The sequence below is a fragment of the Leopardus geoffroyi genome, chromosome C3, assembly GCF_018350155.1.
Source record: "Leopardus geoffroyi isolate Oge1 chromosome C3, O.geoffroyi_Oge1_pat1.0, whole genome shotgun sequence".
Classification (NCBI taxonomy): Eukaryota; Metazoa; Chordata; class Mammalia; order Carnivora; family Felidae; genus Leopardus; species Leopardus geoffroyi.
The window spans coordinates 130,658,304-130,673,923 of NC_059338.1; the positions used below are offsets into that span (position 1 = coordinate 130,658,304).

Genomic DNA, 15,620 nt, shown 5'->3' on the forward strand with positions numbered 1-15,620 from the left:
AATTTTTCTTTTTCATTAGTTCTCAGCAGTTTGACTGTGATGTGTCTAAATATGATTTTTTTCTTTTTTCCTTTACCCTTCTATCTTCTCCCCTGTCCTTCCTCCTTCCATCCTCCTTTTCTTCCTCTTCTTCATCCATTTATTCTCCTTTTTGTATTTTTCCTGCCTTAGTGGTCTCTGAACATGGTATCTGCGTTTTGTTATAATTCAGTTATTTTGTCAAATTCTCAGCTATTATCATTTCAAATGTTTCTTATTCTTTGTTTCTTCTCTTCTGTGGAATTTCCAGTTACACACTTGTTAGACTGTTGGTATTGTTTTATGGCTCCAGTATTTTTTGTTCCTTTTAATTTTTCACTCTTTTTTTTCCCCCTGTGCTTCAGTTTGAGTAATTTCTATTGATTTATCTGTAGTTTTACTGATTATTTCTTCAGTTGTATCCATCTGTTAATAATGACGTCAACATTCATTTTCATCCATGTCTCACCCCCAGGATTTCCATTTGCTCTTGTTCTATAGTTTCTGTCTCTCTGTTGAAATTTCCCATATGTTTATGCATGTTATCTTTTATGTTAAATCTTCTAACCTGTTAGTCATAGATATTGTAAAGTTTATTTCTTGTCATTCTAGCATCTGGATCATCTCTGGGTCCTGTTTTCTTGACTTCTTTATCTTCTGACAATGGGTTATTCTTGTGATTTTGGATGTCTCATAATTTTTTAATAAATGGTGGATGTTGTGTATTGAGAAATCACGGAGGCTGAGTTAGTATTTATGTTGAGAAATAGGCGTCTCTCTTCTGTCAGACTGTTAGTGTGGAGGGTGGCATCCATCTTGTCATAGTTGAGCCCATTTTGAGTTTTGTTGCTGCTGTCATCACTACTGACTTCAAATTCCTTCAGTACTGGTATCTGTACTTTGTGTGGGGTGAGGTTTGGGGGTGGGTTTTTCCTCAGTGTTTCTGCTCCGCCCTTACATTTCAGCAGTCCTTCTTCACTGTGCCAGGGGGTGAGGGCTTTGTGTATACTCTGCAGTCAGCTGTTGGTGCTTATTACTTGGTTATGAATGCGGTGGGTACGGGAACATAGTTCATGATTTTCTTGCCCAGCCTCATTCTCAGTCAGACTTTGTGTGCCTGGGTCTCAGAGGTGGGTTTTTATCAGTGTTTCTGCTTCCTTCCCCATGGTGGCCAAACTTGACTTTGGATCTGTGGGTGCTCTTGGGTGCAAGAGAATGTCCTGTCCCCTTGTCAGCATTTTCAGACCTATGCTTTATATTGGGGCAGGGCCTTGCTTTCAGGAGTGTTTTATACTCCTTTTTTTCCAGGGGCAAGTAGATTTTGCTTTTACTCCTTTTCCAGAAGCAACAAGTCTTTGCCTAAGCCTCTGGGGCAACAGAATTTCTTGTCTCTACCCCAGACGCAGTTGGTATTTGTTTTTCCCCTTTCTCTAGTGGCTAGAGCTTTTTGCTTTGTACAAAAGAAAAGTCTAGAGAAGTGTGTAAAGTTCCATGCTTTCCTCTCAGTGGCAGACATTCACCAGCTGCATACCTGCTCCACTGAGTGAGGCTCTCTCTGGTTTCCAGTTGTACCTCTGATTGTCTTCCTCAGTGTTCAGGAGAGGCCCATGGAAAAGAGCTTCTGCCAGAAGATCCTGGTTTTTCTAAATTATTGTGCTAGCCCACACTCAGTCTTTTAGAATTTATTGGCATTTCATGTACTTTCTTCTCACCTGCATTGAGAACGTTCATCTCTTCCTTCCTTGCTCCACCAGTGTTGAAATACTTTGTGAGTCTTGCCTCTCCCCAGAGGCAATATTTGTCACACACGTTCACTTCACTTACGTGCTTTACAATCTCAGATCTCTGATGGTTCAAGACAAGTTATGACTTTTTACGTTTCCTGGTGCTTTCTCATTGATAACGTTTCTACATTCTAAGGAAAAGTGAAACATTCTTTACACCTTTTCAAGGTATACTGTTCTTAAATCTTGATTTTCTTTTCCACTCATATATTGGGGTTTCATTTATATCTTGGAGTTTGTTCTACATCAAGATGTAACTAACATATGCTTCATTTTTTTGTTGTTTTTGTTAGAGAGTGTAAGTGGGAGAGACAGGCAGAGGAAGAGAGGGAGGGAGGGAGGGAGAGAGAGAGAGAGAGAGAGAGAGAAAGAGAGAAAGAGAATCTCAAGCAGGCTCCACACCCAGCACAGAGCCCATGACCTGAGCCGAAATCAAGAGTAGGATGCTAAACTGACTGAGCCACCGGGAGCCCCCTTCACTCTTTTTTATATTTGATTATTATATTGGTTGAAGTAATACTCATATATGTATAAAAAGCCAAGATTTTTTCAAGATTAATAGTATAAGGGCTCAAGATTTATAATAAACAGAAATATGCTGTTCTGCTCTGCTACTGGCCATTTCTGCTTCTCTTTTTCAGAGGCAACCATTTACCACATGCTTCAGCTGTTTGTTCTATTATTTTTATGTTGTCGGTTGTTCATATTGCTATTTCTAAATTCTTCATTTTTAGATAGTATCTGAGTGCTTGCTATGAAAAATGAAGACTTAACTCTCATACACATATTCCACATGTATACTTCTCTGCATCTTTCTAACTTATTCTTAAGACTCTCTGCCAAGTAAACACATCATGTAATTTTTTCGTTTTTTTTTTGTTTTTGTTTTTAATCTTTCTTGGAGCTCTTTATCCTCTTCTAATTTGGGATGATTGATAGGTCCGCTGCAGATCTACTGTTTTGGTTCTTCTCTTCACCATTATTTTGAAAATTTTTTTTGCCTCTCTCCCTTGTTGAGTTGCCTGTTTTCTGGATGGTTTCTCTTGTTCTTGATCTACTTCCTTATTTTGATGGGCACATACTTTAGTAGATTCCCTATAGAAGATACTTGAGAAGTAAATATTTTTTGAGATCTTGTAGGTCTGAACTCTTTTATTTCCCACACACTTAATTCATAGTTTTTCTGAGATATAATTCTAAATTGGAAATAATTTTTTCACAGATTCCTGAAGGCATTGCACCAGTGTTTTCTGCCTCCCAGGACTACTCTTGAAACTCCATAGCCTTCTGATTCTTCAGCCTATATATGAAACTTTTATGTTTTTTTCCCCTCTTTAGGCTTTTCTGACTTTCTTTTCCCAGGGGTTCTGAAATTCATGGATAATTGACTTGATGTGTGTATTCTTTGGTAAATCACCTTGGGCATTTGGATTTCTTTTAACCCTTTTATTATTGTTTTTTTTTAACCAATGACCCCAGGGATAGGGGACCAGGGGAGGGGGCTGGAGGGGAAGTGAGTCCTGAACCCCACTGCATTTGGATTTCAATCTAGAGATAAATATTCTTTAAGTGGGAAATTTCTTATTATATTATTTCCTTGGTAATTTCTTTCCTTCCATTGTTGCTATTGTTTCTTTCTGGGATGCCTGCTAGTCGTATGGATAATCTTCTGATCTTTCCTTCCTTCCTCCCTTCCCCCCTCCCTTCCATCTCTCCCTACTTTTGTTCTGTTTTCTAGGAGATTTCTGTAACTGTGTCTTCCAGTCCTTCTTTGAAATTGCTTACTTTGGCTATTGTATTTTTGACCTCTTAGAGCTCTTCTTCATCCTCAGAATATTCCTTTTTATAACCTCCTATTCTTGTTTAGTTGTTATAATATTTCTTTCATGGCTCTGGGAACTTTGAAAAATGTTAACCTTTTTTTGGAAGTTTTATTCTGTTCCCTGTGTTAGTTCTGCCATTCCTTGTAGGTCAGAAGCCTGGCTTTTTCTTCTGAGGCCAAAATGAAGAAGGGCACTGGGGGTCGTCTCTTCCAGGATAAGTGTAGATAGACTCCATCTCCTCATTTGCAATGTGGCCCATCACTCCCACCTACAGCTGTGCCAGGTGTTCAGAGTCTCTGTTTTAACCTTTTCTAAGAGGACCCCTCTTAAGAAATCTGTCTTTTTGGGGTCAAAGAGGTGACCTGGAGATTTCATAGCACTTTGAAAGACATCCAGTCAGTCTTTCTGTTTTCAGGTCCTTTCAACATTCATCTTTAGAAATACCAGGTGTGCTTCTAATTCCTGGGGCTTTCTGGGATCCTGGGGGCACAAATCAGTTTACTTTTTTGTAAGGTCTTTGTTGGCTTTTCACTCTTCAGACTAGTTTTAGCCTATTCACATCTGCTAGGTCAGTTACAACTTGTGTATCTGCTTTTCAGCTTCCAGACTTTGGTAGGTTTCTCCCTTCTGCTGTTGACTCCTTTCATATTCTGTTTGGGGGGGTAGGTGGGCAGAAGACAGGGAGAGAGAGTTTATGGACTATTGGGTTATCAATTTAGAGATGTTTGGGGAAAGACAGATTACTCCGTCTGTTCATTCTGTTATCTTTAAGAAGAAACCTTACAAAAGTAATTTTATTAGAGTGTTGGGGTAGAAATCAAAGAACAGTAGGCTTGAGATTCAGTTGAAGGTAAAAAATTAGACATAGGGAATATAATCTAATACTTAACCTTGGTTATAAGTAGAATAAAAGGAGGAATGAAATGCTAAATTTATTATTACCAATTTCAGCTGAGCCCTCATCTGCCTGAGAATCTGCATTCTTTTAATCTGCCTGCTCTTCCCCTCCCTTGGGTGACTCATTCCTTACTACACTTTCTTCAAACTATAAGTCTCTCAGTGATCTCGTATTGTGTAGCACAGAGAACGTGGAACTGGGGTCTCCCCAGATCTTCCATCAACATCCATCTGCATTTACGAACGTTTACTCCTCCTCTGTCCTTCCACAATGGTAATCTATTTGCTAGAATTGTATTTTGTGCTTATATGTGGAGTTAATCCATTTGAATGTTGGCATCTGATAATGTAAATATAAAATGCTGATTATAATAAGAATATGTCTCTTCCCCCCGAGTACTTTGTATCAATAATACCAGCTTCACACAAAGAGAACATAGCCAGTTAGACACTTATTAATTTGACTGAAATACTACTTCAAAATATCTTAGTTTCTCTGGAGGTATTTTTATCTGAAACAGAGATCAAATCATTTGACAGAGTTAGGATATTACAGGTTTTACTTAAAGTTTGGACTTAGTTTTCAATTTTCTGTGTATGTCATTAGCAATGTTGCATGACCCTAGTCATAGAACTTTTACAGAACAGACACAGTAATATTTCTATTGTTAATTTGACCTCAGGAGCGATAAAGCAGCTCTTTTAGTCACTTCAGTATTTGTGACGACTATTATTGTTTACTGTTTGAATAAGAATTGTTTACTTTTTAACCATCTAGATAGAGTCCCTGTTGTATATGATACATGTATCATATGTGGGCTTTCTTGAATATGGGGCTTTCTTGATTACTTAAGTTGTAAATTTAGATGAACAGATAAAAGCAGGAGACATAAGAATAGATTCTCCTGTAGAAAAGGAAGAAATGATACTGTTCATACTAGTTACTTTTGTGTCCATGGTCCTCGCATCAGAGATAGAATAAGCAGAATAATTATTTGAGAGACTTTTGTCCTTGCTTTAGTTGATCAGTTAACTTTTTTCTTTTTGAATAAATCTGTTTCTCTGGATTTAAACAATTGATTTAATCTTTCAGACAGGGGAGAACAAAGGATGGAGTGGTCCAAAGGCTGGGTTTCCTGAACCAACAAATAACAGTAAGTTTTCACTTTCATGTTAACTACACTTGATGTTCGTCATTGGTCCAGTAATTAGTCTGGCGCCGGGTATTTATTGGATCTGTTTGGGCCGGAGATGTCACATGGAAGACAAGGAAGTTGTGGTGTTTGCTTTCCTGGAACTGACAGAAGACATAAGCACTGAAGTTCTTAGCATGGTTTAGTCACCGCAGAGATAGTACCATTTACTCCACATGGTAATGATCTAATTTTTAAGTTGTTTTTATTGCAACATTGTTATAATGTAAAAGAATCAAAAAAGTAAAGCAATTATCTCTAAGTCCTTTATACGCTAAATCAACTGTTTCATGTTTCAGATCTTTTTAGGTACACACACGTTTTTACATAATTATACTATACATGGAAGTTTGTACTGTGTTTTCATTTAACATAGTAATAAACATTTTTCACATTGTACTGAGTTGTTAGAATTTTTAATGTTTTATTAAATTTACATAAAATTGTGAGCAATTTCATTCCAATTATAGTGTCGTCAACATGTAAAAATCTCCAGTTTATTTCTTTTTTCAAAGGTACATGATCAAGCTGTGGAAGCTCATTTGTCTTTCATTAACTTCTTCCTACCTCTCCCCAAAAGTATCTATTTTCCCCAATGTGACCATTTTACTGTAAATCGGTAAAACAAAATAGCCAGCCTGTGAAGACCCTATGAAATGAAGTCCTCAGTGAAGCCAAATTTATATCCTTTCTAACTCTGTTTCTCTTTCTTACAACTTCTGGAAGCTGACTAAGCCTAAATATGTAAATTGTCAGTATTCTTTGATATTCACAGCTTATCTCTTGATGTATAATGAAATTAGTAACAAATTTATATCAAAGCACACTTCTGAGAATTGAATTCTTGGGTCATCAAAACGAGCCTCTTGAAAAGAATATTTCAGTGAGGTAATTGTATTCATGAGTTACTTTCTGGGAATAACTTAAATAATTTAATATGACTCTGAGCCTTTGGTCTCTCTATATAAGAATGATGAATGTGATAGGCTTAGCACATAGCCCAAGGGAAAAAAAAAATGGAAATCAGTTCAGGACTCTCAGAAAGTTTGTGTTTAATTCCTTTGATGTTTGAATATACAGGTGTATGATTATTTGGTACGGGATTGTAAGCATTAAATTGATCTTGGTTATATATAAAGTACTTAGCATGGTGTCTGTTTCCTAGTAAGCACATAGTGATTGTTGATTTTCTTCTATGCCTTCTCCCTCCCTTTTTAAATAAAAATTACATGATTCTATGTAGGCTTAACAAAAATTCCATGCTTACACTTTTTATCTGTCAGACGTTTTTCATGAACAGTGTATCTGTAGTTTGTATTGGAATAGTTACTTTTGGCACTAGATATTTTTTCAAAGAATATAAACACTATACGTTTGAATATGGAAGTCGGATGGTTATTAACTTGATAGTTTTAACATGAAATCACATTATAGATAACCTGCAAACTCCATCATTTAACAGTGACATTTTGGCTCTTAATTTTATGTGTTTGTTGATTTTTTTTAAACGTGCTAAGGGGTTTTGGGACTTACTTGCAAGTAGGGGAAGAGATGGCACAAAGAGGCGAGTTTCAGTGATCAGAAATGTGTAAGAATGCTACAAGATTTGCTTTAGACATAATGTTAGAAGTGATAAAGCTGTTTGGAGTTAGCGTAAAACTTAACCAAACCGTTCACACTTTAGAACTTTCTTCGGTCTCCAGTAGTTCAAATTGAGTATTTGAAAGAAGGATATGATCCCTCAGCCCTTCCAAACTCCGAGAGGTGAGAAAGCCAATATCAGGGTCCTTCCCTCTGATCAGGTCCCTGCCTCAGGTTACCACTGAGGATGAGGGCAGCTCCACTCTGAAATGTAACTGTTTTACTCCCTGATAGCTGGAGCTCTCCAGCAGTGCCCCATGTCCTCTGAAATACGTTAGGAAAAAGTTAGTTTCTTAGCAATTGATCATTCAGGTGATGAATCTGTTACCTGAAAATTAATTTAAATTTGTATATAACGGTAACATTCATGTTAGATTCTTTTCTGCGTAATTCCCTAAGTTTGAAATTCTGCCCTGAGTGGTTTCTGTCCCTTGAAGAATGCCCGTGTTAAGAGTTTTGCAGGCAAAGGTCAGAGCAGGCATCTCTTAGGATGGCACATGTGGGGGAAGAGAGGAATTTGAGGTTGTCAGTGCTGTCTGCCCCTCTGGCATATTTTCAGACTTTGAACAACTCATTTCACATCTTCTAATTCAATGCGCATGCCAGTTTATAATGCTGAGTATCTGTAATGATCTAACATTTGTAAAACGAGTAACTATTCTTGAATAACATCTGAAAAGGTAACATATTACTTTGTAAAAAACAGAATGGTATCATAAAGTGACTCTTTACAGTGTTTTCTTTATTAAACTTTATATTACTTTACAAATTATACTTAGCCAAGCATTATTTTGATAAATATTATGAAATTAACTTGGAACCATAGTGTACAAAATTAAAAGCAGGGAATGCAGAATTGGAAACGAGAAAGAAGATAATTTTAACCTGGCACAGCTAACACCTAACTATAAGTAGACAAAAAAAGTTCATGTACATGTGCATTTAATTTTTGAAGTGGAAGATATTTTTTTTTTAAGATTACAGTCATAAGAAACTGCTAACAATTACAACAAAAAATAGTTTAAATGGTTTTGCAAGTGATCGTGATTGCATAGCCTGGCTCCTGGCTTGATTGCCTGCAGATTTAAAATATGGACCTAATTTTTGCATACTTCTCAGGCTTTCTTCATTGTATTGAATTGCAGCAAAAGGTAGACTGTTCTAAGTGTGTTTTTACCCTTTGAATCACTGTCATAGTCATGTTGAAGGGCAAGAACACATAACTTTGTAATGTGAGGTTTGTGTTAAATTTAGCATGGGGCAATTTTATGCTTGGCATACACATAAAAAGATAGATTTTTACAGATGAATGACTAACAGGTTTTTAAAAAGATCATGGATTTTAAAGATCTACTGACAGCTCATGGAAAACTTTGTAAAATATTTAGATACAGTTCAGTTGATAATATCTTTTATTTTGTATTCACATTCCATGTTTCTTATTAATACAGGGTTTTACTTAAAAACAGGTTCATTGTTTCTTAAAGGTGAATTCTAGCTTAATTCAAAATTGGACTAAGCTCAAAGGTATTCACTGGTATGTGCTGAATCCACCCACTAAAAGATTATTTGGAGGCATTTTTCACATAAATATTTTTCCGTTAACCTTTTAAAAAGTTTTATTTAGCCCCTGTGAAATATGCTGGTTCTTCTAGGTTCATTAGAGATGACCCAGAACAAATACTTTTGGGATGGGATAGAATTCTTATCGACCTTTACAGTATTGTAGTTGGCTTGCCATTTTTTGGTCACTTTTGTGTCCCATCCATTTATTATTAAACTCTGTATCTACATCCTGAAACCAGGAGGCTACATCATCCCAGTGATATGGCTTAAGATAGATTGTAGGCTTGTTTCCCATATGCTGTATACTGTATTTACAACCTCTGCTTTTTTGTGTGGGTATGGGTGAGGGCTGTACTTTTAAGATAACAGATTAATAGATTCTTTAAGTGTTATGGCAGAGTACCCTGAACAATCTGCTTTTGTGTCTCCCCTAACAAACCACTTTGTAATGAGACAACTAAATTAGTTGGAGCTGGTTGGATTTAAATATTAAACTAAGCGATCAGGTTACTTATTTATTTGGACATAAATACTATGTTGGAAATCCAAGAGTGTAGCTGACTTGCAGCTATCTACTTTTAAAAGATCGTTGGGCTATTTGTGCCCTGGATGATTATCTTTGAGCAAAGTCCTATCCCATAAATAGAGGGCTATTTATTTATTTATTTATTTATTTTTTATTTTTAAAACTTTATTTTATTTATTTATTTTTTTCTTGAAAGACACCAATTTATTCATTTTTGTTCAGGTAAACTCAACATTTTTTTCATGTCTACTTCATGCAAGCACACAATGTTGTATAAATTGGCCTCTGCTCCTGATAAGGTTCTGTCACCCTTCAAAACCATATAAGGGTATGTCTGAGAACATCCTTTATTGGTGCTGCTTAGTCTGATTCCACTAACATTTGGCACATTCCAGTCACCTACCAAAACATTATAGTTGGTGCCCTGTTCCTGTTCTCTTTATTACTCAGGGTTTTTTAATTAATTAATTAATTTATTTATTTTATTATATGAAATTTATTGTCAAATTGGTTTCCATACAACACCCAGTGCTCATCCCAAAAGGTGCCCTCCTCAATACCCATCACCCACCCTCTCCTCCCTCCCACCCCCCATCAACCCTCAGTTAGTTCTCAGTTTTTAACAGTGTCTTATGCTTTGGCTCTCTCCCACTCTAACCTCTTTTTTTCTTTTTTCCTCCCCCTCCCCCATGGGTTCCTGTTAAGTTTCTCAGGATCCACATAAGAGTGAAACCATATGGTATCTGTCTTTCTCTGTATGGCTTATTTCACTTAGCATCACACTCTCCAGTTCCATCCACGTTGCTACAAAAGGCCATATTTCATTTTTTCTCATTGCCACGTAGTATTCCATTGTGTATATAAACCACAATTTCTTTATCCATTCATCAATTGATGGACATTTAGGCTCTTTCCATAATTTGGCTATTGTTGAGAGTGCTGCTATGAACATTGGGGTACAAGTGCCCCTATGCATCAGTACTCCTGTATCCCTTGGATAAATTCCTAGCAGTGCTATTGCTGGGTCATAGGGTAGGTCTATTTTTAATTTTCTGAGGAACCTCCACACTGCTTTCCAGAGCGGCTGCACCAATTTGCATTCCCACCAACAGTGCAAGAGGGTTCCCGTTTCTCCACATCCTCGCCAGCATCTATAGTCTCCTGATTTGTTCATTTTGGCCACTCTGACTGGCGTGAGGTGATACCTGAGTGTGGTTTTGATTTGTATTTCCCTGATAAGGAGCGACGCTGAACATCTTTTCATGTGCCTGTTGGCCATCCGGATGTCTTCTTTAGAGAAGTGTCTATTCATGTTTTCTGCCCATTTCTTCACTGGGTTATTTGTTTTTTGGGTGTGGAGTTTGGTGAGCTCTTTATAGATTTTGGATACTAGCCCTTTGTCCGATATGTCATTTGCAAATATCTTTTCCCATTCCGTTGGTTGCCTTTTAGTTTTGTTGGTTGTTTCCTTTGCTGTGCAGAAGCTTTTTATCTTCATAAGGTCCCAGTAATTCACTTTTGCTTTTAATTCCCTTGCCTTTGGGGATGTGTCGAGTAAGAGATTGCTACGGCTGAGGTCAGAGAGGTCTTTTCCTGCTTTCTCCTCTAAGGTTTTGATGGTTTCCTGTCTCACATTCAGGTCCTTTATCCATTTTGAGTTTATTTTTGTGAATGGTGTGAGAAAGTGGTCTAGTTTCAACCTTCTGCATGTTGCTGTCCAGTTCTCCCAGCACCATTTGTTAAAGAGACTGTCTTTTTTCCATTGGATGTTCTTTCCTGCTTTGTCAAAGATGAGTTGGCCATACGTTTGTGGGTCTAGTTCTGGGGTTTCTATTCTATTCCATTGGTCTATGTGTCTGTTTTTGTGCCAATTAGAGGGCTATTTAACTGGAGCAGTTGGGGGCAACAAGACAGACACATCCTCATTGCCATTGCTGTTGCACCTGTTGAAATGGCAGGTGGAAATGCTATTCCTCCCCTGAATCAAGGAAGGAAGATCCAAATGTTCCAGAAAGATACTCCCCTCCTTTTGCATTGGTGGCTATGTTGGACTTGCCTGAGTGGTGAGAAGCTATAGCCCTTTTTATTACTAGGATTGGGATTCTCTTGTCTTGCCCATTGAATCTCAGGAGGAGAGAGGCAGTATTAAGCTTGCTTCTGTTTCTTTAATCAGATGAACAAAGTATATTTTTCTGAAATATTCTCAGGAAAGATTGAATGAATTTAAATTTCTACAAACTTAAAAACTTGTTTGACTCATTTTTACACAAAAAAGATTCAAATACATGTTTTTTTAAAAAGGAAACCACATGAGCAATTTAAAGATGCATTTATTGATTGTAGTATGAGAGTATTTTTTAAGAGTAAAGGATGAAAGCATAAAGAAAAAAGAGAAGGAGTTAGGTACATAAAAACTAAAAATGAATTCATGAAGCAGCATAGGAAAATGAAAGGCAAATGATAAACAGCATAAATATCAGCATATATAGCAACAGGATAAATATACACAAAGGACACATAGAGATTAATAATAATAAAGTAAGAGGTAAATATCCTAATAGAAAAATGGCCAAAAGACTTAAGGAGACATTTGAAAAGAACAGATATTAAATCATGAAAAATTGCATAATCAGGAAAGTGCAGATTAAAATAAATGTCATGTAATTTCTGATCCATAAAAATTGGCAAGGAGGGGGCGCCTGGGTGGCTCAGTTGATTTTGCGTCCGACTCTTGGTTTTGGCTCGGGTCATAATCTCACAGTTTGTGAGTTTGAGCCCCACATCAGGCTCTGTGTTGACCGTGTGGAGCCTGCTTGGGATTCTCTCTATCTCCCTCTCTCTGCCCCTTCCCTGCTCGTGGTCTTTCTCTCTCTCTCAAAATAAATAAATAAACAAAAAAATTGGCAAGGATTTAAGAATGATAAATCTAAATGTTGAGGAAACAGGTGCTCAGATACTGCTAGTAGGATTGTGAATTAGCACAGACTTTCTGAAACCAGAAGAATACAAAGATTAGGCACATTTCTTTCTAAAGCTTAACTAAAAGATATGGAAAAGCAGAGATTTTTTTTTTCCATAATAAACATATACTGGTTTTATAACCAGAAAATGTATATGTATGGTTAAAACACTCACAAACTTTGGCCTGAGTTGTACAAACTGACTGAATTTAAACACGTAGTGTATAGTAAACAGCTAGGGTAGCAGTTATCTACATACTGAAGTCCCTTGGAGAACCTTTTATGACCTTTTTTTGAAAGAAGAGATATAGTTTTTTAAGGTCTGATTGAAATTTCATTTTGGAAATTTGTTCTAGAAATCTGAAATATATGCTCTTTATTCTCAGAGATCTATGGGAATTGAAATGTTTCTAAATCTAGCATTTTCATTCCTGGAAGACAGGATAGTAATGACATATAGATGAAAATACCTAGAAGTTAAAAATTGAAGTATTAATAACTACTTAATTGATTTTCTCTGTTATCAAAGGAACTCTCCAATAAGCAGAAGGAGAAAATAAGGTTAATCCTCAAAATTACTTATTCATCAGCTTGCCTAGAAAGATGGAGTTTTCTGAATTCAGTACAGAATTACAGTTGCTAAGAAATGTTAAACTCGTGTGTTACCATCTTTAGTGAAAAAATACAACTTGATCCATAAAATATTTAACACATTTATGAAGATGATAATAAAATAAACACTCATGAACCCACCACTCAATTTAAGAATCAGAACATTACCAATATCATTATGGTTACATTCTCCTCTTTCATATCCCTTGGCCTCCCATGCGTCTCCACAACAGGGGTGACACTCTCTGGATTTTATATGTAGTACCCTCACCCTGTATTTCATAGTTTTACCAAATAAGTATGAATCCTTAACAGTAATTGTTTAAATCCAAAAGATTTAATTGTTTAATCCAAAGATATAGAAAGAATATTACTGTGTATTTTCTAAAGCTTTTTTTCTCCCACTTGTAATATAAGATGAATTTGTTGCATCATAGTATTTAAGCCTTTGTATATGTATTGAGCTACACTGAGATATTTTCAGGATTTTATTGCTATAAACAGTATTCCTATGAACATTTTTGAACCTGTCTCCTGGTACACATGGGTAAGTTTCAAGGAACACACCTGGGAGTGAAATTTGTGTATTGTAGGGTACGGGTAAGTTCAGATTTACAGAAATACTAGTGTTCTGTAATGGGATAGCCTGAGAGCCCCTCAAAGTATCTAGTCCTCCCCACTGCTCCAAATAGACATTTTAAAAATCTTTTACCTTTTATTTTCCTTTTACCTATGAACTTAGTTGGAATTTAGTTCAAATTCAATTAAATCCTTAATCTAATTTTTCTTTTTTATTTTTACTAAAAATAAATAATGTACGAAAAGTGAAAAGTCTTCCCCTACTTTTGTCCTAATTAGCACAGTTTTTACCCTGTTCCCCAAACAAGTTAACTTATGATTGGCTGGTTTCTTTTGTATTGTTCCAGAATCTTTATACATATAAAAACAAATTCAAGTACATATTATTTTATCCCCTAGCATTCTAGACACACTATTCTACAATTTTCTCTTTTCACTTCATATGTCCTGAAGAGCCTTCCGTATTGATATGTATAGGCCTTTATTATTATTTGACTCGTTTCTAACCTATGGGCATTTAGATTATTTACATTATATTTCTATTATAAATTATCCTGCTGGGTAAAGCCTCATACACATGTCATTTTACGTGTGTGCTAGTATATTTGTTGGGTAGATTGCTACAAGTGGAATTACTGAGTCAAAGAATATGTACACATATAATTTTGATAGGTGTAGCCAGATTATACTCAGTAGAGATTTAACAGTTTACATTCCTACCAGCAGTATATGAGATTTCCTGTTTCCCCACAGCTTTAGGAACACAAGGTGCTGTCAAACTTCTGGATCTGTGCCAATCTGATCGTTGAAATATGGTATTCAGTGTAGTTTTATTTTACACTTCTATTGTGAATGAGATCAACTGTATCTTTGTATATTGCTGAGCCATTTCTGTACTCTTTGTCACTGACATAGGCCTGTCTATTGCTCATTTTAAAGTTAGATTGCTGGTCTTTTATTCTTTCTTATTTGATAAGAGAGTATATGTGTATGTGCCTTTATAATATGACTTGCCAATATTTTTCAAGTTCTCTTTGTTTATGGTGAAATTTTCTTTTAAAGTTTGGTTTTATTTTTAGTATATTTGAATGGTCTATCTTTTATAGTCTTATATAGCACTTGTAATCTTAACAGAGTTAATAATGCCTTTGCCACTGTATGATTATAAAAAATACTCTCACGTTATCTTCTGGAACTTCCATAGTTTTATTTTTTTTGTCTTTCAATCTTTGACCCATCTGGGATTTATACCTCAAATATGACTTCAACTTTGATCCCCACTGAATTGAAACTTTACTGTTATTATATACTAAGATTCTGTTTTTAAATTTTTATGTTTATTTATTTTTGAGAGAGAGGGAGACACAGAAGCAGGCTCCAGGCTTTGAGCTGTCAGAACAGAGCCTGACACGGGGCTTGAACCCATGAACCATGAGATCATGAACTGAGCCAAAGTCAGATGCTTAACCGACTGAGCCACCCAGGCATCCCAAGATTGTGTATTTAGTTTTATTCTGGACTTTCTATTCTCTTCTGTTCATCTGTCTAATTTATTCATGCACCAGTTTTAATCATTGAGTCTTTGTTGTGTTTTAACATGAATAAATTGAAAGCTCTGTTCAAAACAAATGTGAATGAAGAAGTGCTCAGTCCGTGATCTTTCTATACATACTACATGGAGTACAAGTAATTGAGAAGATAAAAATCTCCTTGGCATGAGAAGTGAGAGGAGTATGGATAGTCAAAACATTGACTAAAAGCACTTTTTTAAAAGAAACAACAGGCAACTGTATGGTTGAGGGCTGTTAGGTTTAAGATTCAGTGAGGCAGTGAAGACAGTCTCCATAAAACTTCTGCATATAATGGATGTAGCATTTACTCTTTCATTTATTCAGAAAATACTTATTAACTGCATTGTACTATGTTTGATATTATCCATGATTGCAATAAAAAATTTTAAAGTTGAAACTGCTTCTTCGAAAGCCAATCAATCTGAAAGATAAACATGGTTAACCACCACC

General features: G+C 36.1%; 1 protein-coding gene across 16 annotated transcripts in view; it reads left to right on the top strand.

The window, feature by feature from the left end:
• STAU2 (staufen double-stranded RNA binding protein 2) overlaps positions 1-15,620 on the top strand; it is a 310,752-nt gene that overhangs the window by 146,840 nt on the left and 148,292 nt on the right. For all 16 annotated transcript variants that reach the window (XR_006706573.1, XM_045454902.1, XM_045454900.1 and 13 more), the window contains one exon: positions 5,616-5,676. Coding sequence is in view for 15 of the 16 variants with exons in the window: in XM_045454902.1 (XP_045310858.1) it covers positions 5,616-5,676 (61 nt within the window). In the remaining variant the exon portion in view is untranslated. The remainder of the gene's footprint in view (positions 1-5,615; positions 5,677-15,620) is intronic.